Raw genomic sequence first — 26,180 nt, forward strand, 5'->3', positions numbered from 1 at the left:
GCATCATTGTAGGTAATTCACTTTATTGCATTATATATAATGCTGTTGTCCATACAGATTACATGCAGCTAGTTCTACTGTACAGGGTCCGCCTGTCTGCCGCCATAGAGCGGAGGGAGGGTAGGCGGAATACGAATACACGGCAATGCTATTCCTTTATACAGCACAGGATGGGATTGGGCCTGGGCTGAGGGGAGGGTACAAAATCCCCTGTCTATCCCACCTGACCCCCTTTACTCTGTAGCCCCCACTAGAGGAGAGGGAGAGAGGGGGACCCCAGCTCTGAGCATGTGTCCAGCAGGATGGAGGGAAAGAGTGGGGGAGATACAGAGCAACACGTATAGGGGCTAAGAAAGATCAAGCAAGAAAGACACACACATACACATACACACTGAGCAGACAGAAGGGGCAGGGACGGGGGTGCTTTAGACACACAAATAACAGACAGAGAAAGGCAGAGAAAAAGGGAGTGGGGGAAGGGGGAAGGAAGGAGACAAGACAGAAATCAGGCCAGAAATAGAGAAGGAATGAGGCCACAGAAGAGAGATGACACATTAAGGAGTTGGAATCCTCAGGCCCACTCCTCTTCCCCACTCCCCTTCAGTCTGCAGTCAGTGCTAAACATTTGACATTGCCTACAGTGAGGGTGCTGGGACCCAGTACTGTACTTTTCCCCAATGAAGGCTGCCCTCCCTCTCCCCAGGCCCATCCTCCCTCAGCCCTATCCCTGAAGGACCCTGGTCTAGGAGCTCCCTGGCCCCCAAAGTGTTGGGCTTTCTGGAAAACTCTGGTGGTGGTCATGGGTGGTGAAAAGGAAGTGTGAGAGTTGAGACTTGGGGTCCCTGTGACTGAGCCTCAGAGGAAGGTATATAGCACACAGATGGCATGAGAAGTAAACAGGCAGACTTCCTTCCATCTATCAGGTCCCCATCTTGGGGGTGACATTGGGGAGAGGAATGAGAGAACTCATGATTTGTAAGGGATGAGTGTAGCTGGGGAGCCAGAGTGGGGCAAAGTGAAAAACTGGTCAGGAAAGGACTTTGGTTTAAGCATTTTCAGGGTCCCTCCTGTCCCTTCTCTTTGTGGGAGGCCAGCAGCACTCCCCTAGGCATCCACTGACTCTACATCCCATCCTGGCTACCAGCTAGAGCAGCTAGTAAGTCACTACATGAGACAAACCCACACAATCACACACACACACATTCAAGTCTGTAAGCATGTGCCCATATACAAATCCTTACAGTGCTGTATATACATACATACATTAACACAATTGTGCATGCACACACACATACACACACCACCATAAGGATGTGGGCTTGCTGGCCCAATGTTCCAGGCTCAAGTCTTCAGAACCACTTTCCCTTGTAAGAGATCTTGTTTCCATCAAGGAAGGAAGGGATCTTTGATCTGATGGTCAGGGTGACCGTAAGGAATAGTCCAAGAGGAAACAGATTCTGGAAACTGCTTATGTCTCCCCACTTCCCTGTTCCACTCCCAGACACACCAGCCTGGGGAAAACAACAGAAAACTTGGGTTCCAAACATGTGTAAAAACATTGGATGGCATGGTGTGGGGTAGGGGATTTGATTTAGGAAGCAAGCAGGAGAGGGAGAGTTAGAGAGAAAGCTTTTGGGAGAGAAACCGTAAAGTATAAAAAATGAGGGGTTTAGGGAGAGATATGGGGAAGGAATAGGAACCTGGAGCTGGGATGGAAGGCAGCAAGAGGCCGTACCTCATCTACCTGGGAAGGGAAGGTATTAGGGAGGATGTATGTATGTGTGTGTGTGTATGTGTGCATCCTCAGCCTTCTTGGGGATGAGGATGTACGTGTGCGTGTGTGTGTGTGTGTGTGTGTGTGCGCGCGCGCGCATCCCCAGCCTTCTTGGGGATGAGGGAGGATGGACGTGTGTGTGTGTGTGTGTGTGTGTGTGTGTGTGTGTGTGTGTGTGTGTGTCCTCAGCCTTTTTGGGAGTGAGGGAAGACCCAGATGCTTGAAGAGCAGCAGACAGAAGTGGCAGTGAGGACTGGGGCCAGATCCAGAGACAGAGACCTGGGGGTGGGGAGAATGGTAGCCTGAGCAGAACCTAAGACTATCAGAAATATTGTTATTATCCAACACTCTGGCTCCTCCCACCTGACAGGCCACTTTATGGGGAAGCTGTGCCCAGACCTAGCTTGGTAGGAAGGGAAAGGAAAAAGAAGCTAAAGTGAGAAACTAGACTGGCAGTTCAATCCAGAAGCCTACCTTCCCAACCAATATATCCCTGTGTTCTATTGTGAATGATACTTTGAATCAGACATACAAAGGTGCCTGGACACACATGTTGGTTTTAGGAACCCATGGGTGCACATAGACATTCCTGCTCATTCATACATGGCTGAGTGTGGTCAAATGGACTCACATACATACACAGAAACACATACACACTCATCCACTCCTATGGAAATGTCCACTCCCATGCTTTGTGTTCCATGCTCAGGTCCTTCTGACTTAACCCCATCATACACCCTCCCACTAGGTGACACACACTGAGGGCCTAAGAGCAGAGGGCATTTAATATTTCTGCACAAGTCAGAGGGCGAGGAACAAAGTGGGATGTGTATCATGGTTAACAGGCACCAGGGACCTTTTGCCACCCAAGTCCTACTGGGGACTTGCGAGGATCACAGTCTGTGGTGGTAACTGGGTTCTTTCTAGACAATAGTCCATCAGGTCCCCCTCCAACCCCTTCCTGGTCCTGTCCCTATCAGAGGGACTAGTTAGGGGCAGGATGGGTGTCAGACATAGCAGCCTGACATCTTGCTCTTCACCTGAAGTTGGAGTCCCCCATAGTGGGGGGAAGGAATGACAGCTGGCTGCCCCTTTACCTGCTTCAGCTCTCTCCCCAGCGAACCCTCAGAATCCAGCCCTCCCCCTTTGTGTCTCCAGCTCTAGCAGTAGTAGGAGCATGATGATGGGCACACCAGGAACCAGCCCAGGGAGGACACTGGAGGTTGATCAAGAGGAATGGCTGGCTGAATGGCTGGCTGGCTGGGACACAATACTGACTGGAGGTGGAGGGGGGTAAGAGGGAAAGCAGGAAGAGCAACCTACAACTGTCCCCTCTCCCTAGAGGCCCTTGGAGACAGCCACTGTTGCCCCAGGGGGCCTAAGGGAGCTCATCCCATTGGAGCTCTTCCTTCCCCTCAGATCCCAAGCCCCGACTGAGAGGGGAAAGGGAAGGACAGCCGAGGGATAGAATGATGAGGAGGGAACAAGTGTAGGGAAGCTTGTCCCCAGGTCCCTTCTGTGGGCAGCTGAAGACCGGGGTATGGAAGAAAGCCATGGCCACCAACGGACACTGTCAACTTTGGTTTAAAACAATAACTTAAGTGGAGGGGACTCCCCCCTCCCTCCAGCTTCTAGCTTGGCAGGATGAGGGAGCCATGGGGGTGAGGGCGGAAGGTCAGATCAGGAATGGAGGGCAGGGGGTGACAAAGGAAAAAAAAGCAAACAAAAAGTTTTGGTTTCTGCTTCTGGCATAAGAAAGGTCTTTGGTCATCTGTTTAACTGGGGAAAGAAGAGAAGGAATTGAGAGGGGCTGTGAAATGGTGGGGGGCAGGGGGCGGGAGGAGGATTAGGAGGGAGAGCTTTGGAAGAGGTAACCCATTCCTCTGGCCTTGGCAGCTGGCCTGCTCCTCCCACCTTCCCCAGACCCCGCCCCACATACACAAGCCTCTTCTAACGCCACTGGAGGCTGAGGGGCACACTTCCTCCCTCAGCCAGCCAGCTACAGCAGCGAGCTCCATGGGGACACCTAGTGGAGGCCATGGGATTTTTACCTTCCACAAGTGGGGACCAAGGCCTTCAGTTTCGTGGGTGAATCCCAAAGTCTCGGGGACATTTTCCCTCTTCCTCCTTCTCCTCAAGGGCAAATAATCTATTCCCAACCCCCTCCTCACCCTCACATCCCTCCTTCTAGACCCTCAATATCTCCCACTCTTCCTAAGAAGACAGGATACATGCAGGACACAGTGGAGATGGGGGCCCCACAGCCCCTGTTTGACTTGAGATGGCCGGAGCCAGATATCAACAGGTATAGCAAAGACAAGGGGAAAGTGTGAGGGAGGCACCATCCCACCTCCCCTGGAGAGGCCTTATCCTCATTAGGGGTATTTCCATCAACAGTCCCCTTCTTGAAGTTGCTTTCAGTCCCAGAGCCCCAGCTGGTCTCACCCATGTGCAACCCTGAGGCTGCTGGATACACAGGGAAGGGAGAACTGGTTTGTCCTGGGGGTGGGGGTAGAGTCTGAGATGCTCCTTCCCCATGAGACTGGTGGCCGGTGTTGATCATTCACAGTATGGAAGAAGGGAGCCTTGTATAGTACCGGGGAGTAGAAAGTGGACCAGACTTGGAATCAGAAGACCTGGGTTCAAATCCTGACTGCCGCTTACTGTTTGTGTGGCTTTAAGCACGTCACTTCCCTTTTCTTGGGCCTCAGTTTCCCCATCTGCCAAATGAGGGGGTGAAACTAAATCATCTCTCTGGCCCCTTCCAGCTCTAAATCCTTTGACAAGGTTGCCTTGTGCCAGGCTTCTTGGAGAAGCGGGTGCAAGGTCAAAGTTGGGGCAGGGGAAGGGGGGGGAGACAAATGCTGCCTTGGTGGGAATGGGGGTTCGTTAGCCCCGCCTGCGGGTCTCGGTGTTGAAGGGGGCAGAAAGCAAAGGTGGTGGGGAGAGTCTTGCTGGTGGTGGTCATGGTGAGAGGATGGACTGGAGAGTGAAGTCGAGTGGTGGGGAGAGGGAGGGAGGTGCTTGGACACAGGCTGAAGTCAGGTACTGGGGGTCCACACTCTCCTGGCTCTTCCTCCAGTTCTAGACCACCGGCCGCTGGTCTTAGGGTGAGAAGCAAAGGTCAGTGGAAGGGGAAGGGGGCCATCTCTGCCAGGGAGAGTCCGTCAGAGTCACAGGTAGGATGGCATAGAAGCCCTCACCCCAATCTGCTGTCCTGGAAGTGCCTTGAGGTGGGGCTAGAAGGGGGCGTAGAGGAGGGGAAAGTGAGAGCCTGAGGAGGGGGTCTCCTGAGCGAGGGAAAGGGGGAATGTTCACCCCCTTCCTTCCCTGCTTGCCCCTCCCCCAGAGGCCCTTACGACAGTTCCTCCCCAGGCAGATCCTCTTCAGGGTCCCTGTCTTCTGGGGGAGCCCCAGTGCCGGGGTTGGTGGGGCCCAGGGTGGGCCCAGGCCGACTGTCCTCCTCCGCCTCAGCTGGCTCTTCCTTCACCTGTACCTGGTGACTGCAGCAGTGGGGAGAAGAGATGGATGGATGGATGTTTGGGTAAATGGACACAAACCCCAAGCAGGAAGAAAGACCTTTTACCCTGACTCCCCACATTACATTCATCCCCAAGACCTGCCAGTCCCTCACCCCTGGCTCTACGGACCATAACACTCCTGCCTTGCTGGGGCCTGACTCTCTGGCATGAGGTCCCAGTCTCCCACACTCCCTGGGTGCCTCAGAACCCCACCTATCTCACAAGAGAAAGGATCTGTAGAGAAACAATTTTATCCTGCTTAAGGAAGAGAGAGACAGAGACAGAGACAGAGAGACAGATAAATAGACAGACAGACAGACAGACACAGAAAGACACACAGCAACAGAGAGACACAAAGACAGAGAAAGAGTATGTGTGTGTGTATGTTTGCAAACATGTGCTGTCTGTGTATGTTTGTAAAGTTTGTATGTGTATGCGGGTGTATGTGTGTATGTTTCTCTTCATCTGTCCTGTCCCAGGGGAGCAAAGATGAACAAGGACAGCAATGTCTTAACTGTATTGAAGAAAGAGATGAGAAAGGGAGAATTTCACCTGGCCTAGAAGAGGGAAGGCAGACTTTCCTGAACTGGTCACCAGGGAGAAGTCCCCCTTGTACTTGGGTTGGGGTAGGGAGGGAAGGGGGCGCGGAGGGAGGCTCTGATGTGCTCGAGGTAGAGAAGTGGGGGAGTGGGCATGTCATCTCTCATGGTACCAGAGGGTAGTCTCCCCTGGAATAGCTGAGGCACATGTGTTGCACAATGGATGGACTGCTGGCCTTAGACTCGGGAAATGTGTTCTAGCTCAGACATTTACTCAGCTGCGTGACCCTGAGCACTTTGGAAATCTTAAAGCACCATAGAAACTCTGGCTTCTGTTATTATTATTCCAACTTGGGGGGAGGGTGGCAATGCCATTGGATAGAGTGATCTCACCTGTACTGGGGTGGGGAGAGGCGTGGGGGACTGATGCTGCCATTGCTGGTAAGGGGCTCTACAGTACTGCTCACGTCCTCATGTCCGAGGTGCAGTAGACTGCTGGTGGAGCCGGGGTTCAGCATTCCTGGGCTGTTGAGGAGGGGGAAGCTGCTCTCTGCCAGCGCGGCCTAGAGAGGGATACAAGAAAAAAGGGGGATGGGCAAACATATTAAAAGGAATAGCTTGCCATGGCAGATATTCTTCTCCCCCTCCCCCATCGCACCAGCTGGGGAACCTCCTATCTGTCTGTCTGGGCTCACTTGTTATCCATTAACTCTTCTCACCCTCCTAGCCCTGACGCTTTAGAGACTGTTCTACCAGGCCTCCCTGGCCTGCTCTTCTCCTTGGCCCCACCCCACTGCAGCCCTGACCTCCCACCTTCTACCCTCCCAGGTTCAGCTCACATCCCATCCAGGACAGAAAGGAGCCCATGGGGCAAGGGGCTTCAGATTCCTGGGAGATAGAAGGCCTCTCCTGTGCTGGGGCTAGTGAGAAGAGAGATGAGGGAGGAGGGTCTCACCTGTACTGGAGGGGAGAGGCAATCGGGGCCAATCTTCCCTCCTGTCCCCCTCCCCCAGCTCCAGACACAAGAATTGGAAAGAACTGGAGGCTGTGTGGGAAGGAGGAGATAGAGGGGGAAAGGGAGTTGGGGGGTCTCAGCCAACACAGAGAGAGGTCCCTCAAAAAAGGAAATAAGTCTTTCTTGGCCCTCAGCTACCCTGGTGCTCTTTGGAATGGGAGAGGACAGGTCTTTGATGAAGGGTGAGAGAGGGCTTTTGGAAGGAACTGGGATTGAGGAAGCAAGGGAGGGGAGAATGAAAGAAGGGTGAATGGGACCCCACCGGGGGACAACAATAAGTCACCTGATAGCTGGCATTAAGTGCTCCATAACTGAGACCCGAGATCATGTTCTTCACCAGAGTGGGACTCCTTGGGGAGAAGAGGGAGGGAGAAATTTAAAAGACTATCACTTTCCTAGGGTGTGCATTGTGAGTCAGGAGGGAGAAACTCTTCCTAGTCCAGATCCTGGCCCTGGTGGGACAGTCATCATTCAGTAGCTAGGGTGACTAGGTAAAAGAGGTCATTCTTTGCCTCATTTCTTACCTAGCCTTAATCACTGAATGGGTGTTGCCTCAGTCAAACTGAGACCTGGGAAAGACCTTAGCTTAGAAAGACCGAGGTCTCCCACAGCATCCTGGGCCATTGCCAGTCATCCTGATCTTTATCTTGCCACTGGACCCAGATGGCTCAGGAGGAGAAAGTGAGGCTGGTGACTTTGCATAGCCCTCCCTCAATTAAATCCAATTCACTTGCACATCATAACATCTCCTTCTTGATGTCATGGTCCTCTTTGAGAACAAAGGACAAGCAACGAATGAACAAGTGAATGAATGAGGGCGGTTGGATGAGTGGAGGGAAACTCAGGTGGAAGAACATGACTATGGAGACAATCAACTGTCCTGCTCACATCCAACACCTGCCCTCTCCCCAAAATACCTCTGACCCAAGGGGGAGAGTCTGGTATTTGCCCCAGCCCTGGGAAACTGGAAAAGTCCTATGAGACAAGTGACCAGACACCTGGAGAGGAGGGAATCGGGATAGAACAGTTCTTCCCCAATCGCCTCCACACACCTTGAAAACTCTTCTTCTTCTCTCTGTCTCTCCCCCACTCCAATATATACTTTTATATACATATACATCGGTATACATTTACATCTATATACCGATATATAAATACATACATACATACATATATAAATACACAGTGGTACATATGGGGTCTAACAAGGTATATGTCCCCTTAGATAGAGAATGGAGGCTAAACATGGAATGCATATATGTGAACATGTGTGTGTATACAACATCTTTAGCCCTCATTCTATACCTCTCTTTTTCTCTTCATGGTCCTCCCCTCCCTCCTTTGTTTCTCTATCCTGGCTGGGGGAATAGGACTGTCATGACCAAAGCAATTCTCCTCATCTCCCTTGGCCCTCCATTATTTAAAGACTCCATGTAGACCATTCCTCAGCTCCTCCCTTTTAATTTCAACTCATCCATCCATCCATCTATCCATCCATCCATCCATCCACCCACCATCCATAAATGCCAAACACTAGATTCATATGGAGTCAAGGCTAGGATAGATGGGTGAGATTTGTCCTTGCAGTGGTGGGGATGGTCATGTGTATTGGCAGAGGGTGTGGGGGGGAGGTAAATACATATGTATGAACCTAGTCACATAAACACATGAACCGAAAAAATCTTTTTGCTGGCCCAGATGGCTGAGGTCCATCTGACTCAGGGGACTGAGCTCACATACCCTGTCATCTTTGGTGGTCTCCGCTTTTGGTACTCATGCTCATCCACTGTCCACACGGCACCCTTGACATTCTCTACTCGTACAAAGCACTTGTGAAGGCTCAGGTTGTGTCGGACAGCATTCTAAGAGATGGGAGGGAGAGGAAAGGGGAGATAACAAAAAGGACCTAGGTCAACATCATCTCTAGCAAAAGTGGACATGGAAAACACCACCCACCATCACCACCTCCATTATCACCAAAAGATATTCACAGAATGCAAGAATCCCAGATTCCAAAGGATACCCAAGGTCCATATCTAGTGGAACCTGTCCCTAAACAGAAATCTCCCTTTGACTTCTCTGACAAGAGGTAGCAGGATCACAAGGTCATCCATTTAAAGTTCAGAGACCTAAAAAGCACTTTAGGCCAACCCCTTTCACTCTTCAGACTAAGAAAGAGACTCAGATGTTGATTAACTTCTCTAAGACCACAAAGGTAGGAAGTGGTAGAGCCAGAATTTGAACTCAAGTCCTCTGATTCCAAATCCATAGTTCTTTCCATGGAACCAAACCTCAGCTTGAAGACCTCCAGTAAAGGGAAATACCCCTATGACCTCCTGCAGGAGGCAGTCCATTTCACTTTTTTTGTTGTTGTTTCAGTCATGTCCAATTTTTTGTGACCCTATTTGGGGTTTTCTTGGCAAAGATACTGGGGTGTTTGCCATTTCCTCCTCAAGCTCACTTTACAGATGAGGAAACTGAGGCAAACAGGGTGAAGTGACTTGCCCAGGGTGACACAGCTAGTAAGTGTCCGAGGTCATATTTGAACTCAGGTCTTCCTGACTCCAGGCCTAGTGCTCTAGGCACTATGGCGCCACCTGGCTGCCTCCATTTCACTTTTGGACGGTTCTAATTGTTAGGATGGTTTTTGTTTCCTTACACAATACCTGCATTGGTCTCCTGTGAAACTTCCACCCTTTGCTCCTAGTTCTGCCTTCAGGGCCTCAGCAGAACAAGCCACTAAACTTCTCTTTAATACCCAGTCTCCCCACTTTCCCACTCGCTGATGCTCCTTCCCAAGCAGGTCATGATAGCCTCCCCTACGTGACTGCCAGATTCTATTTGAATCAATAGCTCCCCCTCTCCCATAACATCTGATCTTTTTAAAGAGCAGAATCCAGCATAATTGCCTCAAGACACGTCACACCTGATCTACCCACAATCGGTCCAGAAACCATCCCTGCTCAGAATGGGGGGGGACGGACCTTAAGGATCATCTAGTGTAACCCCCTTGTTTTACAGTGGTGGAAAATAAGGCCCAGAGAAGGGAAATGACCAACCCAAAATCACAAAGCCGAAGAGCCATTACTTGAGCACGAATACATCAGAGGCTCTGTCCTAGGGGTTGTAAAGAGTACTTAAATGGACAAGACAAGGCCCCAACCCAACAGGAATTTACCTCAGCAGGCAGAGCCCCTGAACAGAAGTGCTCCCACGCTGGATTTGGGGTATGACTGGAAGAGCTCACCCAACGTGCCTGGGATTATTTATGTGACAGGCGGGTGGCCTGGATGACCTGGAAGCCTGTTTTATGGCCCTCTCCATCATGATTCTTCCTTCTGAGCTGTCTAGTGTGAGTCCACTAAAGGAAAGCCCTCCCCACCTATCTGCCCCTATCTCTTGTCCTGGTCCCAAGCTTGACACCTGGAAGGGCCCACATTGGTCTGTAGAAGCATCATCACCTCTCCATTCTCACAAAAACTATCTGCACTAGTAGAGGAAATGTCCTCATCTGGGAGTTCCCTTTACCAATGAAATCACTGGTCCAGTCCCTAGACCTTGTATTTACTGTATTTGGGGTATCTTCCCCAGGAGAAAAGAAGTTGCTTGGGAAGAGACAGAGCCGGTCACGTTCTTTGTATACCCTACTCTAGCACAGTGCCTACACAGTGGGGTCTTAATAAGTATTTGTTGAATTGAATAGCACAATTTTATTTTCCCTTGTGACTATCAGGCCCCACCAGCTTCCCTCCCACCTTTCTACTCCTCTCATCCCTGCCATCCAGACCCACCGCCCTGCACACAAGCTCTGTCCTGATGCTGCCTCCCCTCACCCCTTCTCTCAGCCTTATGCATTCCAACTTTACTTGCCCCCAGAATCAAAGGATCTAGGAATCTGAAAATCTGGAAAGACCTTGGTTCTTAACCTGGTAGCCATGAGTTTTAATTTATATTTTATTATATCTCATCACAACAATATATAATTATATATTATATTATAATATAGCTTTATATTTTATCAATATATTTTATGTGTATAATACTTATAAATATATATGTATACATATATTTATGTTTTATAGATATATTTCATTATAATTAGTTTCCTTTGTAATCCTATAAATTTTATTTTATGCATTTAAAAGTCTTATTCTGAGAAAGAGTCCACAGGCTCCCCCAGATTGTCAAAGTGGTTCATGACACAGGAAAGGTGAAGGATCCCTACTAAGAAGCAATCCGTTCTGCAACACATGATGTGAAGGATGGCAGAGGCGTCATAAAGGTAGAATTGATTAGACTTGGAAACTGACTAAGTATTGGAGATGAAGCAGGGCAGGGTGGGGTAGGGGAAAGAGTCAGAGCTGATCCAAGGTTACAAAGCTGGATGACTGAGATAATTATACTGCCCCAAAGAGAGGTGAGAGAAGCTTGAAGAAGGGCTGGATTGAAAGGCAAAGATGTTGAGTTCTGTTTTGGACATACTGATGCTGACGAGACAGCACTGAGATGACCTGTAGGCAGGATCAAGTTCAAAAGAGATTCAGGCAGGATAAATAGATTTAGGAATCGTATAGAGAGGGATAATATTTGAATCCATAGAAGCTATCGAGATGCTCAAGGGAAGAGGGTGGAGAAAAAAAGGAAGAGAGCTCGAGAGGGAACAATTCCACTTAGGGGTCTGGAAATAGATGAGGAACCAGCAAAGGAAACTGAGAGAATGGTTAGATAGGTAAAAGAATCAGACAAGTTGTCTGGCCACAACTCCCCCATCACATACTGGAGAAGCTGACTTTTTAATGCAAGTGTAGCAGTCTACATTTATCTCAATTACATTTCATCTTTTTTAGATGCAGCCCACCGTGCTAGTCTGTCAAGATCTTTTTGAAATCTGACTGTCATCCAGTGGGTTGGCTAACCCTTCCAGCTTTGTATCATTGGTAAATTTGATAAGCAATATTATCTATGCCTTCTTCCCAGTCATGATTTTAAACAACCCCATTTCTCTGCTGCCCTCAGTCGACAACCTCACTTTTCCTCTATCATCTTTCCCCGCTCTTCATGGTTATCCTGCGCTGTCCTGGGTACTCTCCCACCTTTCTCTTTGGCACCTGGCTCCAGTGTTCCCCCTGCCCCTTTCCTCTGCCATCATCCTTAGAGACCCCCATATCTATGCCACTCTTTCCAACTTTTCTCATAATTCCTTGGATTTTTCACCTCATGGGACTTCCATATCAACCAACCAATTAATTCAACATTTATTAAGCACCTACTAGATCTCAGACATTATGTTAATGCTAGAGATGCAAAGAAAAAGCAAAAAACCACCCCCGCCCCCAATCCTTGCAATAAAAAAGCTTACACTCTAATGGGAGACAACATCAAGTCAGTATATACAAGACACATAAGAGCAGATGAAAGGTATCACTAGCATTACTCAAAATTCAAAACCGAGAATAAAGAGAGAGGCATCCAGGGATAGAGTAAAACCACTGGATTTGAAGATAGAGGACCTGGGTTTGAATACCAGCTTTGCTGCTTATTTATCTGAATGACCTTGAGGAAGTCATTTCAATTCTATGGGTCTCAGCTCCTCCCCTGTAAAATGAGGGAACTGCTCTAAATACATAATCTTATCTTCAATTTTTCCATATTTGTTAGTTTTTTCAAGTCAGCCTCCAAAAACGCCCAGGTCTCTCATCTTCCTTGGCCTCATTATGCCCTCAAAGCATGTTTCCATGTCTTTCCTCCCTTTCACTCCTAAATTTTTAGAAAGAGTACATTTATCCCTTCCACATTGCAGGGGTTAAGGTGCAGTGCTCTTGCAATCTGGAAAATCCACATAAACATTTTTGATCCTCTCTTCATACCAGAGAATAAATCAGAATTTTTTCTTTTTCTTTTATGGGATATTTACCTTACCTTATTGTAAAATTTGGGCTAAGTATTTGGCCATAGACTCTGTCTTCTGTTGGCCTTCACATGTCATCTGCAGCTTCCACAAAACTCCCCCAAAATTGCCATTTAATTTCTTCTGCTGACCCGAGATATTGCAAAACCATGATGGGGAAAAGTCGTGAGATGGAAGAGATAACTATAGTCACTCACCAACCTCTCTGAATATAACTCACATCTCTGAGACCCTATTGAGACTGCTCTCTCCAAAGTTACTAGTAACCTTTTTATTATTAATCCAGTAGCTTTTGTTCTGGCGTCATTGTCCTTGGCCTCTTTACACTGGTTGGCACTTCTGACCAGCCCCTCATTCTTGATACCTTCAGCTTTCACTGACTCCCAACATACTGCACTCTGTTAATTTCTTCCTCTATTTCTCTGACCTCTCCGTCCCCAACGGCTCCTTTTCTTTCTCCCCATGCACATGGCACCCTTAAACATCGGGGTGTCCATTCCCTCAGCTTTAATTATCACCTCTGTGTAGATGCCTCTTAAATCTTTATTTCCAGTTTTGACTTCTGAGAGCTTCAGTTGCCTATTTCCACCTGTCTGAGGAATATCTGCATCTGAATGTCCTTCTGGAAGCTCAGACTCACTGTGAAAAACCAAACTCATCTCTCCTACTAAAAAATGCATTTTCTTTGAACTTCTCTGTTTCTGTTGATCTTCAGTCATAAACCCTCAGAGTCATCCTGGTATCTTTCTTCTTCACTCCACACATGCAAACAGTTGCCAAGTCCTATCAAATCAACCTGAAAATATTTCTCCCATCAAACTCTCTCACAGTGCAGCCCCTCATCTCCCCTTCCTTTAATTACTGTCTTCCTGCCCCTGGTCTCTCCAATCCATCCTTTACACTGCCTCCCAAATAACCTTCCTAACACATTACTCTGAGCATGTTACCCTCCGACTCAAAAACCTTCCATAATTCTTCATTGCCTACTGAATAAAGAATAAATTCATTATCATTCTGACATTCAAAGCCAAATAGCCAAGAGAGTGATAATATCATTATATAGTTTAAGGTTTAGTTCTGGATCTTTAATAGATGCTGCCTGTGGACACTGGCCTAGAAGGGGGAAAGAGGGGGGGGGGGAGGGAGAGGGGGGAAGGGAGGGAGGGAGGGAGAGAGAGGGACAAAGAGGGAGAGAGAGAGAGAGGGAGGGAGGGAGAGAGAGAGAGAGAGAGAGAGAGAGAGAGAGAGAGAGAGAGAGAGAGAGAGAGAGAAGAGAGAGAGATATGGCCGGAGGAGGAGGAAGTGGAGAGGAGGGGAAGGAAGGGGAAAGGAGAGAAGAGGGGAAGGGAGGGAAGCAGTGTAGCTCAGTAGAAAGAGAATTGGATTTGGCTTTGGAGGCCCTGGATATAAACCTCAGCTCTGCCACCAGCTACCTTTGTAACTTTGGGGAAGTCACATAACCTCGAGAGTCACTTCCTTCATTTGTTAAAAGAGAGGGCTGATTCAAAGACTTTTAATTCAGGTGGTAGTAAGATATAGTAGACAGATGGATTTGCAGTCAGGAATATCTAGTTCAAATCCTGCCTCAGATATTTGCTAGCAAGTCAGTTAACATCTCTGGGCCTCAGTTTCCTCATCTATGAAACAAGGGGGTTGAATTTAACGACCTCTAAGGTCCCTTCCAGCTCTAAGACTATGATCTTTTGTTTTTCCAACCAAACTGCACCACTCTGTGTCCTCTCATTTACTACCTTTGCACCTTTGCTTATGCCGTCTCCTCAGGTCTGGAATGAACTCCTCCCAATTCCATTTTCTACTTTCTGAAGCACAATTCCTCATTTGGCAAAGCCCTACTCAGTTCCACAGTAAAATCTTCCTTGATCCCACCCCTAATGCCCCCAGCTGAAAGCCATCTCTTCTTTCTCAGATCATAGTACATACCTTAGCTTTCTCCTTTGCACTCATCATACTCTCTCTTAATAACTTAGGTCACAGTCATTTTTTGTATTGGATTGGAATACCATGTAAATTGATGTAATTTGATTGGAATTTGGTAGGGGGACCCACCTCTACCCCTCATTGGACTGTAAGCTCCTTGAGGGCAAGGAACATTTTCCTCTTTGGCCTTCGTATCTCCAACATTTAGGGCAGTGTCCAGCATATGGCAGCCTATTATTATATTAACTGTATTATTAAGCATGTTCTTAATAAACACATTAAATTGCGGCAGTTAGGTGGCACAGTGGATAGAGTGCCAGGCCTGAAGTCAGGAAGACTCATCTTTCTGAGTTCAAATCTGGCCTCAGACACTTACTAGCTGTGTGACCCTGAGCAAGTTAACCCTGTTTGCCTCAGTTTCCTCATCTGTAAAATGAACTGAAGAAGAAAATGACAAATCACTCCAGTATCTCTACCAAGAAAACCCCAAATGGGGTCACAAAAAGTCAGACAAGACTGAAACAGCTGAACAACCACAGAATTGAGGAGCAACAGTGTGGTGTAGTGGACAGAGAACAAGCCTTGGAAACACAAGACCTGGGTTCCAGTTCTGTCTCTGAGAGATCAACTAGTTTGACTGGCTTCATGACCAGGACATATCATTTAACCTCTCAGTGACTCAGGCAACTCTATTTATATGACTATAAATTGCAGGGTTTTTATTAATATACATCAATAGGTATTCCTTACACCAATGAAACTACATGTGTTCACAGCCTGCCTCAAATACTAGCTGTGTGACCCTGGACAAGTCATTTGACCCTCAGAGACTTAATTTCCCCACTTGTAGAATGAGTATAATAGTAGCCCCCATCTCACAGCATTGTGAGGATCAAACGAGATAATGCATGTGAAGCACGTGCAAACCTTAAAGTTCTATGTACAGTTTTGCTATTTGAAGAGGTGTTAAGAAAAAAATGAAAGGAACCATTATCAAATAATGCAAAAAACCAAAAGATTCTGGGGTGGGGGAGGGATGAATAACATGACAATAATATCAACAAAAAGATCGTCAGAATGAAATATGAAGAATCACAATAATCAGTCTTGGTCTTGATGAACGGATAACAGAATACATCTCCTCAACCCCTCTTAATTCTAGTGCCTCCCCTCTGTTAATTAATTTCCTATTTATCCTATATATAGCTCACTTTGTATTTATTTGTTTGCCTGTTGTGTTCCTTCCCCATTAGACTGCAAGTTCCTTGAGGCAGTATCGGTCTTTTTTGTATTCCCAGCATTTAGCACAGTGCCTGGCACACAGTAGGTGCTGAATAAATGTTTATTGAACTGCATTGAATTGAATCTCCCTCCTTTCAGTAGATTAGAAACTGCAAGATGGTCGCTGTGTCACTTGTTTTTGCTTAACTGTAGGGGTTTTATTCTTTTGTTACCAGAGAGGGCTTAAGGGGGGTTAGGGAAGGAAAATCCAGAAATGGTTCTGATGGTTTTTTAAAAGGCATTAATTAAAAGAAAGTAAATTAAATTATATAGCATCGTGAAGTAGAAAGAGCAATGTGTTGTAGAAGTCAAAGACCCAGGTTCTGCCACTAACTAGCTATGTGACCATGGGATTCACTTCTCCTGTACGAGCCTCAGTTTCTTCCTTTGAAAAATGAAGGAGGTGTAGTAAATAATCTTTCAATTGTCCCTTCCCAGCTCTGACATTCTAATATTCTTTTTTTTTTTGAGGCAATCAGGGTTAAGTGACTAGCCCAGAGTCACACAGCTAATGAGACCAGATTTGAACTCAGGTCCTCCTGACTCCAGGGCCTCTATCCACTTCACCACCTAGCTGCCCCTATTCTAATTTTCTATTAAGTAAACTGAATCCCTTCACCTGAGGAGCCCCAGAGAAGTCTGGAGCACCCTTCTTCCAAACTCCCCTATTTCTGCCAAGAGACCTACCATCCTTACAATGACCAGATGCACATCCTTGGGAGTCACTCTTGACTCCTCACTGTCATTCCCTATATCCAAATCTGTTGCCAAATAATGTCATCTCTATCTCTACAATATCTCTCACACCCGATCCATTCTCTCCACTCACACAAGCACCATCCTACTTCAGAATCTCATTACCTCTCACCTGAACCATTGCAATAGTCTTCCATTTGGTCTCCCAGCCTCAAGTCTTTCCCCATTCTATTCCATATGATTTTCCCAAAACACAGACCTGTACATATTACCCCACCCTTCTACTCAATAAACTCTCCCCTGGCTCTGTATTATCTCCAAGAATGCACAGAAGCCCTTCTATTTGACATTTAAAGCTCTTCCCAAGCTGACCCCAGCCTAACTTTCCAGCCTAATTACATCTTACTCCCCGCCATGCACATGATGATCCATCCACTCTATGATCCAGGGTTGTTCCTCACACCTCTTCTCCTATCTCTTCGTCTTAGTGCTAGCTGTCTCTCATGCTTAGAATGCATTCCCTCCTAAAGTCCATCTCTTGAAATCATTAGTTTCCCTCAAGCATCATCTTCTGCATGAAGCCATTCCTGATCATTCCCCGCCCCACCCCCAAGCTAGTCAGTCAGTCAGTATTTATTTGGTCCTTACTAGGTGCCAGGTATTGTGCCAAGCCTTGGAGATACCACCACCACCAACAATAACAAAGACAATAAACAATCCGTGCCCTCAAGTAACATACATCCTAATGTATTTCCCCACAAGTTTATTGTATTATCTGTTTTGTGTAGGTTTTATTATAGTTATATATTCGTGGAAGGCAGCATGAGGTACTCAGTAAAGAGTCAGTCTTGAAGCTAGGAAAATCTATGTTCAGGTCCTGTCTCTGACATACACTATGACCTAGGAAGGTCAAACTTCTCACTATTCTAGGCTATAATTTCTAGCCTTATAGTCTCTCTAAGGCTCTAGATGGCAGAGAAGATGCCGATTTAAATCAGTAAAGAGAATTTCCTCCCTTGGGAATTCTCCATACCAATGATATCACAAATCCAATCCTTATCTCCTATTTTATGTGTTTGTGTGTATCTATTGTTTTCCCCTTTAGAATGTAAGCTCCATATTGGAAACTGAGGGGTGCCCATTCTTTGGGGAATGGCTAAATAAGTTATGGTATGTGAATATGATAGAGTGCTGAAATGATGAAGGGGATGGTTTTAGAAAAATCTGTGAATACGTGTATGAACTGATGCAGAGTGATGTGAGCAGAACCAGGAGAACAACTTATTAACAACAACATTATAAAGGTAACTCTGAAAGACTCAGGACTCTGATGAGCACAATCGCCAATCTAAATTACAGAGGACTCATGATGAAACATGCTACCCATGTCCTGACAGAAGGGTGACAGACTCAGGGTGCAGATTGAGACACATATTTTTGGGGTGCATGGCCAATGCAGTAATTTGTTGTGCATGATTATCTGTGTTTGTAATAGGAGCTCCCCCCCTTCTTTCTTGCTTGCAGAAAGGAATGTGGAAGGGAGAGAAAGCAGATTTTCGTTGATTGCAAATAAACAAATAAATAAAATTTCATTTAAAAAACAGAATGTAAGCTCATTGTGGGCAAAGATTGTCTTTTTTCTTTGTATTCCCATCAAGTAGCACAGTGTCTGCCACATAGGGAAGAACTTTCTAAATCTTAATGTAATCTCCTTGAGGCCAGGGACTGGTTTGGTTTTTTTGGTCTGTTTCCCCAATGACTAGAACTTAAATGCTTAATAAATGTTTCTAGAATTGAATAGATTGTTTGATTCATTCATTCATTTACCCTGTTATCAAACACTGCATACAGAGCCTTGTGCTAGCCTGTAAAGTAAAACAGAGGTTCAAACATAAAACATACAATGAATATGCATGATATCACAGGGTAAGCTGCATTAGAGGAGTGTAAAATAAAGTGTCTGGAGGGGAAGGTTGTTACAGAAACCTTCTTCCCTAAGACTAGGGAAAACCTTCAGTTAACTCTGTACTGTATTTATTTTGCACACTCTCATTTATATAATGTTGCCTTCCCTGATAAAATAAATATAAGTTCCTAGAGGGCAGAGACAGACTTTTGCCTTTCTTTGTATCCTCAGCATTTAACACAATGCCTGGCTCTAAGTGTTAATTAATGGTTGCTGACCTGACTTGGCCTAGTGCCATATGCCAGTAGCTGGCACATGGTAGACACTTAATAAGTTATTACTAATTGACTAATTTATTCCAAAGGACACAGCAAAGGGGACACAGTAATTATTTAGGAAATATTTGATCGATGAATGGATATTGACTACCTTTCATATTTATCTGATGTTCCCTGAGCATGTGAGTAGATTGTAAGCACTTTGGGGTCAGGATCTTGTCTTATACTCTTCTATATCTGGCAGAGTAGCTTGCATAGCATTTCAGTACAAAATGCTAGGCATAAGACTAATAGCTGATATCTACATATTGCTTTGGTGATTACAAAGCACTTTATATACATTATTGCATCTTATCTTTATTACAGTCCTGTCAGGTGGACTACAGATATCATTATCCCCCATTTTACAGATGAGGAAACAGAGGCTCAGAGAAGTTAGGTGACCAAAGTACCCTCCAGGTAAGCTCCAGAGGCTATATTTGAACCCAGATCTCTCCCCAATCTAGCCATGATTCCACATCCATACACAATTATTGATATGAATAGAATTGATTCGACTGGAAAGGAGGACAGAAGTAAAAGCAAGCAATCCAACTCAGCAAGGATAGGGTATCCCCAAAGTCTTAAAGCAGTTTTAAGCTTTCCTAGTTTACTTATGAAATACCTACTATGCAGAAAGCTCTGTGCTGCACCCCAGTTGAAATGAGATTCAAGTCTAGTAAGTCTAATAAGGCCATAAGACATGTACACAGAAAACTCTAATACACAGTAGAATATAAAAATGTAATACGGAAGAAGCAAACAACAGAACACAGATTTCAGGAGATCATTTCTGCCTGGGGGACCAGAGAAGGCTTCACTAAAGAAACAGCATTTGGACATGGGTTGAGATAGGACAGGAGATGTTTCAGGTGAAGAACATTCTAGGTGGAGGGAGCAGTGTGGTTTGGGCAGCCAAGGGCACATTTCAGGAAAAGGAGTATTTCAGTTTGGCTAGGGTACTGATAAGCCAGGCTGTAGGCTGGAGCTACAATATGGAAGGCTTGGACCTTTTTACAGTAGGAGATAGGGAGTCATTCAACGTTCTCAGGTAAGGAATCCAGAAAAACCACCACCACTGACACTTTTGGGACTGCCTCTGATATTAAGGTCATCCCCTTAGAATGCGGGTAGCCTGATCCCTTCTCTCCCCCATCTTGAGTTTTAGGTGGGGCCATGCCAACGTTCCCTCCCCTCCCTCTGTCATCAGCTGCCCCATTCTCCTCACTGTGCCCCGAACATCGTTGGTGCTTAATAACTGCTGAAATGAATTGAATCCCTCTTCTTCTTTCCCACCACGTCCCCATCTTCTGACCTACTTCTCTCCTTGCCCCTAATTCCTTTCCCTGTCTCCCATCTTCATTCCTGTTGCCTGGTCCCTTCCTCCCTCCCCACACCTGCCCTTCTTATTCCTGTGTCCCCGTCCCTGTCCCTGGTCCCTGACTCCATCTTTACATTTCTAAACAGAGAAGAAAGCGGGCAGGGCAGGCAGGCGCTGTGCCCCCTCGAGATCCCCTCTCCCTCTCTCTCTTCCAACTCTTGCCACTTGCAACTGGCCCGATTTCATTACCAATTTTAATTTGCCTCTAATTAAATCCTGTGTATTTTTCCGACTCGCTTGCTAATCCACGAGGGAGGCAGGCGGCTGGAGTGGAATCTCTCGGAGCGATAATTACAAAGGGCCTAATCACGCCGGGGCTCCTGCCTCGGAATAAATTTCCCCGCATTACGGGGCTCGGATCCTCCGCTTTGCAAATGAGAATGACCCCAATTTCCGAGGATGGCCTCACCGGGGCTTTTTTCCCTCATTTCGAAGCCTGATTCGTGATGAGAGACTAATTCGTTACGCTGAAACATTAACGGCAATTTAAGGGGTCTGGCGGGGGCTTCGTAAACAAAGGGACGGGCCCCACAACAAGGGCCCGGGGAGGGGCCCGACACCAGGAGGGGGCGGGAGGAGAGAGCTGCGGAGGGGGCCCGGGAGGACAGCAGCTCCGAGAAGCAGATGGCGTCTCCTGTCTCCGGGATGGCCGGGCATGGCCCCAGGCCCCCTCCCCATCCTCTCCCCCTGACCTGGTCCTTCCAGCAAAAGGGATCTAGCAAGAAGAGAAAAAGGGGTGGGATGAGGAGAGAGGCAGAGCAGGAAGGGCTAGGTGAATGGAGTGGAAGGAGGAGGGGAAATCTATGAAGCCAGAACAGAACTCTGTTTTGCCCCAGGGGAGATGAGTAGCAGAGGCTGAACCCCAGTGGCCTGGCCTGGGAGGGGAAGGGAAGAAATGGGAAGTGTGGGTAGAGGGAGAGACATAGGACATAATAGCAGAAGATGAGTCAGGGTCCAGAAATGAGAATGAGTATGATCCTAGGACCTCTGCGCCCCAAGGGTCAGGGGCTGGGTGCAAGAGGGATAGAATATGGCCATAGAAAACCTGAGGTCCATGGTGGACCACCCTTCTAATGTGGTACATTCTACTGAGTTGTCCACCATTTTATAATGAGGGAAAAATCAGAGTTGAGGGAAAAGTTGAGGGAAAAATCACAGTGAGGGAAAAATCAGAGTGATCCCAGACTGTATTCCCAAGAGGGTGACTTTCTCTTGTTCCTCTCCACCCCACCCCCACTTCCACCTACCCCCAATGTTGACCAGGCCATTGTCTATGTATTATCGATTCAGATCCAGTAACAGGGTGACACTGTTGGGTCTGGGAATAGGACTAAGGAACAGATGAAGAATTGACTAATGAGTAGGAAATCAGAAATAGTAGGAAGAGGGAAAGGCATAGGCACTGTTTGGCCTGAAAAGGAGAAATGAAGAGGCACTGCATATCTGCTCAAGCTCTGAAAAGCTTTCTAAAAGAGGATGATAAAGAGAAGCTGTATAAAGAGCCCTGGATTTGGAGGACCCAAGTTTGAATTCTGGTTCCACCACTTACTACCTATGTGACCTTGTGGAAGTCACCTTCTGTTCTGAGCCTCAGTCTTTCTCAGCTGTAAAAAGAGGGTATTGGGAGGTCCATTTCAGATCTAAATCATAGGCACTCTAATTATTCTCCATCTTCAGAGAGGAAATGGACTGCACTAAGGTGGATATAAATAAAATAAGGAGAGTGAATGTAGAATTTCTAGTTTGGGCAGGTATGTGTAGTGCCTATGGAAGTGGGATGCACAGGAGGGATTCACCTCCTCCCCACATACAGACCCCACCCACGGCTAGCACAGTTGTTAAGTAATGATGACTCCTTAGATGCTGTTCTGTCTAGAGGCTAAAGAGTAAATGAGATGACCTCTAGACCAGCCTGAAAGGAACTCCAGGGTCCAGGAGCAGGATATGCAAGTCAGAGGAATGACATCACTTAGAGCCAATCACAAGAGCTGACCCAGCTTGGTTTGCCACTACCTCTTTGGGGCCTTAGCATTCTAACCGTGTGACCCTGGTCCAAGGAATAGGGGTGACATTTTAGTTGAGTGACTCCACTCACCTTTCAGTCCTGGGAGGAAGCACCATGCGTAACACCTACTATGGCCCTAAACCAGGCATCTGTATATTCACATTCTTGTCCAAGGCGTGAGGGACTTAAAATGCCATAGTGGCTGAAGGTTTGCAAAGTGCTTTATAAATGGGATATCATTTGATTGTCACAACAACCCTGGGAGGTAGGTGTTATTATTACCGCTGGTTTACAATCTGAGGCAAACAGAGGTTAGGTGACATGCCCGAAGCTAGTAAGTGAACTGGGGTCCGATTTGAACTCGGGTCCTCCTAGCTCTGGGTCTAGTTCTCTACCCACTGAGCTGACCTGCTGTTCAGAAAAGTTTTCTGAGTTCGATGAAGGGCTGAAATATTCTTGAGGCTCTTTAATGACAATGTCAAAACTCATCTTTCCGGAATGGTTTAGGTAACATTTGCCTAGAGCTAGAAGGATGGCTGAGATGACCCTTAGAATTCCCTTCCAATCTTATAATTACCTATTTTGATGTTTTCCATAAGCCAGGACAGTATTATACTGATAAGGCAGTATGACTTAAGGGTAAGAGACTGGATTTTAAGTCAGATGAGCTGGGTCTGAGCACTAGGACACCTTACGGATGATTGTAGTGCAAAGAGTGCTGGATTTGGAGTCTGAATTAAAATCCTCATTCTGCCACTCATTATTTTTGCACCTTGGGCAAGCCACTTAACCTCTTTACATCTCGGCTTCCTCATAGGTTAAATGGGGGGGGGGGGGTTGGACAAGAGAAGATGCCCATCAGGGTCCCGTCTTGTTCTGAATCTATGATCCTGTGATCCTAATTCATGGAGATGTTCCCTTCCACCCCAGCACCTCAGAAGTTCCAACACTGGCCAGCAGGGGGACTCAAAGGCCAAAGATCCTGGCAACTCCCTGCATAGTCACTGCCCTTTCTCTTAGCCACCCTGATGGCCATGCTCCAGCCCTCTCTCCACTGAGCCACAATGCCCACTCTACTTACTGTATAGGCACCAAGTCCCTCATCTGACACTTGCACCTGCCGTGAGTGCGCGCTTTCTCTCTCTCTGTCTCTCTCTCTCCTCCCCTCCCCATCACCTTCTTTCCATCTGTTTCTCCATCCCTCTTTTCCCATCTCTCCATCCCTCTGTGTCTGTCCCTCCATCTCTTTGTGTCTGTCTTTGTCTCTTTCTCTTCATCTCTCTATTTCTCCATCACTCTTTTCTCATCTCCATCTCCCTGTGTCTGCCTCTTCATCTCTCTTTCCCCATTACTCTCTCTCCATCCCTTTCTCTCCATCTCAGTTGCAGTCTCTCCATCCCTCTCTCCCCATTTCTCTCTCTCCAGCTTTCTGTCTTTCTCTCTTTCTGTTTCTCCATCTCTCTATTTCTGTGTGTCTCTCTGCGTCTGTTTGTCTCTTCATCTCTCTTCATCCATCTGTGTGTCTCTGTCTCTGTCTGTCTCTGTCTCCATCGCTCTCTCCCTCTCTCCACCCTCCCCCCTTAATCTTGGCAATGAGAAAACAGAAGGCACTATCAGCATCCGGCCCCTAACTCCCTGTCCCATTTTCCCTAGCCCTCCCCCCCCCACCTTCTCTCTCTTGTCCCCCTAGGAAAACTGTTATGGCTGGAGGTGTTGAAATGACTAATTGGACTGAGACAATTATCTTTCTGCTTCTGACAGCTGAAAGGGGGAGGGTGTATGTGTGTCCATGTCTGTATACGTGTCTGTGCCCATGTCCACAGACCCATATTTGGCCCTATGTCCAATTTTCCCATAAACTACTCTTCCTCAGTGAGGGGTAGGGTCTTTGGAACACCCCTATGCTACAGCCTTAGTAACTCTAGGGTCCCTCTGCATGGTTTGGACACGCCTCATTAGCACCTAGCCACAGGCTCACCAAGGGGCCTGTGCCCCTTGCAGTTGCCTCTGGAGCCTGTGTGGTCACCAGGGGTCAGATCCCATCATGTTTCCCTTTGTAAGAAAACCTTCAGTGGCTCACTAGTATCTCTAGATTAAAATAAAAAACTTCTCAACCTAGTTTAGAACCCTCCATAATCTAGTGCCCCACTACCAGTCTTATTTCACAATACTCTCTTTTAAAAACTTTATGTTCCCCTTAAATTGGACTGTAAGTCATCCCTGAATTTTAAACTCTATCTCTCACCTCCCTGCATCCACACAAGCTGTTCTCCACACTTGGACTTCACTCTCTTCTCATGGCTACCTTTCAGAATCCTTGTCTTCCTACAAGGCTCACTAGAGGACACATCCTCTTTGAACTCAATCCCTCTTAGATCTTAGTCCTTTTCCTCACCATTGAATTTTCCTCATTTTATGCTTATTTGTGTAGGCGTTTTATCTCCCACCTCCCCTAAAATGCAAGAGGAAAGTACGGACCTGCTCCCCAAAGACAGAGACTCTTCCATTTTTGATTTTTTTTATCCTGAATATCTGGCACAGTAATTTGCCCAGGGTTTTACTACCAGCATATGTAAGAAATACAGTTTGAACCAAGGTCTTCCTGACTCTGAGGTCTCCTCCCCATCTTTTATGCCAAGCTGGTGTTGTACATAATAAGTGTTTAGTAACTCTTTGTTGAATTGAATTAGGGAACAGGGCTTAGAATCCAGAGGATCTCTGAGTAGGCATTTGAGTTCTAGGGGTTCATGATGATGATGATATGAGGATCCCCAATGATGTGGGAATGTCTGAGCCAAAAACATTCCCAACTAAGCCATAAAACAAGGACAGGCCTGGGCTTCTAGAGGAAGGGAACCTGACCTTTGGGCTATATGGCATTAATAGTCCTTACAGGAATTTCCTATCCTAGATGTGAATCTAGGGGAGGGCCTGCCATATTAGTTGGGGCCTTAGGAAAAGGAGGAGAGGCAAAGCAAGGTAAGTGTCTCACCTTCCAGGTGGCTGTATTCCTCCGGAAATAGGCGAACATCCTGGTGAACCAGTTGTAGATTTCATTCAGAGTAAGCTGCCTGTCAGGGGTCTCCAGGATGGCCTTCAAGGGAAGCAGAGGTCAAAGGGGTTACCTTCCTCTAGGGATAGGAAATCAGTAGCACTGGCTTGTCGTTCCTAGGATTCCAACCCTCCCTTGGGCCCACAATTTTTGTCATTGAGTCATTTCAGTCACGTTTGACTCTCTGTGACCCCATTCAGGGTTTTCTTGGCAAGATACTAAAGTGGTTTGTCATTCCTTTTCCAGCTCATTTTACAGATAAGGAAATTGAGGCAAACAGGGTGAAGTGATTTGCCCAAGGTCACATAGCTAGTTCATGTCTGAGGCCACAATTGAACTCGGGCCTTCCTGAATCCTTCCAGTACTCTATCCACTGTACCGTCAAGCTGGCTCTGTCATATGGTGAGTGTTATGGCTGGCTGATCGGTTCTGCCAATGACCCAGGAATCATTAACTTTGTATGCATGAGTACATATATGAGAGGAAGGGAGAGAAGAGGAAGGAAGGGAGGGAGAAAGAGAGAGAGGAGGGAGGAGAGAGGGTGAGGAAGGATGAGGGAACAAGAAAGGGAGGGAGGGGAAGGAAGACAGGGATAGTGACAGAGACACAGAGAGAATATAAAAAAAAAAGATGTGTGGATGTGTAACACAAAGAATGTGGATATGAGTGGAAAGTGGATATAGGAGGACAGACACAGTAATGCACTGTCGCTGGGGCTATGGATTGGTCCAGCATTTCTGGAAAGCAATTTGGAACAACATCAAAAGGTCACTAAACTGTGCATATCCTTTGAAACAACAATATAACCAGAAGTCAAAAAAAGATGAAAAGTTCTCATATGTACATA

General features: G+C 46.7%; 1 protein-coding gene across 2 annotated transcripts in view; it reads right to left on the reverse strand.

Annotated features, from left to right (window-relative positions):
* Positions 1–2,541: 2,541 nt before the first annotated feature.
* Positions 2,542–26,180, reverse strand: part of FOXP4 (forkhead box P4) — a 95,765-nt gene continuing 72,126 nt past the window's right edge. For both annotated transcript variants that reach the window (XM_036768848.1, XM_036768847.1), the window contains exons 13-17: positions 25,274–25,375; positions 8,590–8,711; positions 7,133–7,199; positions 6,228–6,397; positions 2,542–5,277 (exon numbers count right to left, since the gene is read on the reverse strand). In XM_036768848.1, coding sequence (XP_036624743.1) covers positions 5,130–5,277; positions 6,228–6,397; positions 7,133–7,199; positions 8,590–8,711; positions 25,274–25,375 — 609 coding nt within the window. In that variant the 3' untranslated portion in view covers positions 2,542–5,129. The remainder of the gene's footprint in view (positions 5,278–6,227; positions 6,398–7,132; positions 7,200–8,589; positions 8,712–25,273; positions 25,376–26,180) is intronic.

This window comes from Trichosurus vulpecula, chromosome 7, assembly GCF_011100635.1.
Source record: "Trichosurus vulpecula isolate mTriVul1 chromosome 7, mTriVul1.pri, whole genome shotgun sequence".
NCBI lineage: Eukaryota > Metazoa > Chordata > Mammalia > Diprotodontia > Phalangeridae > Trichosurus > Trichosurus vulpecula.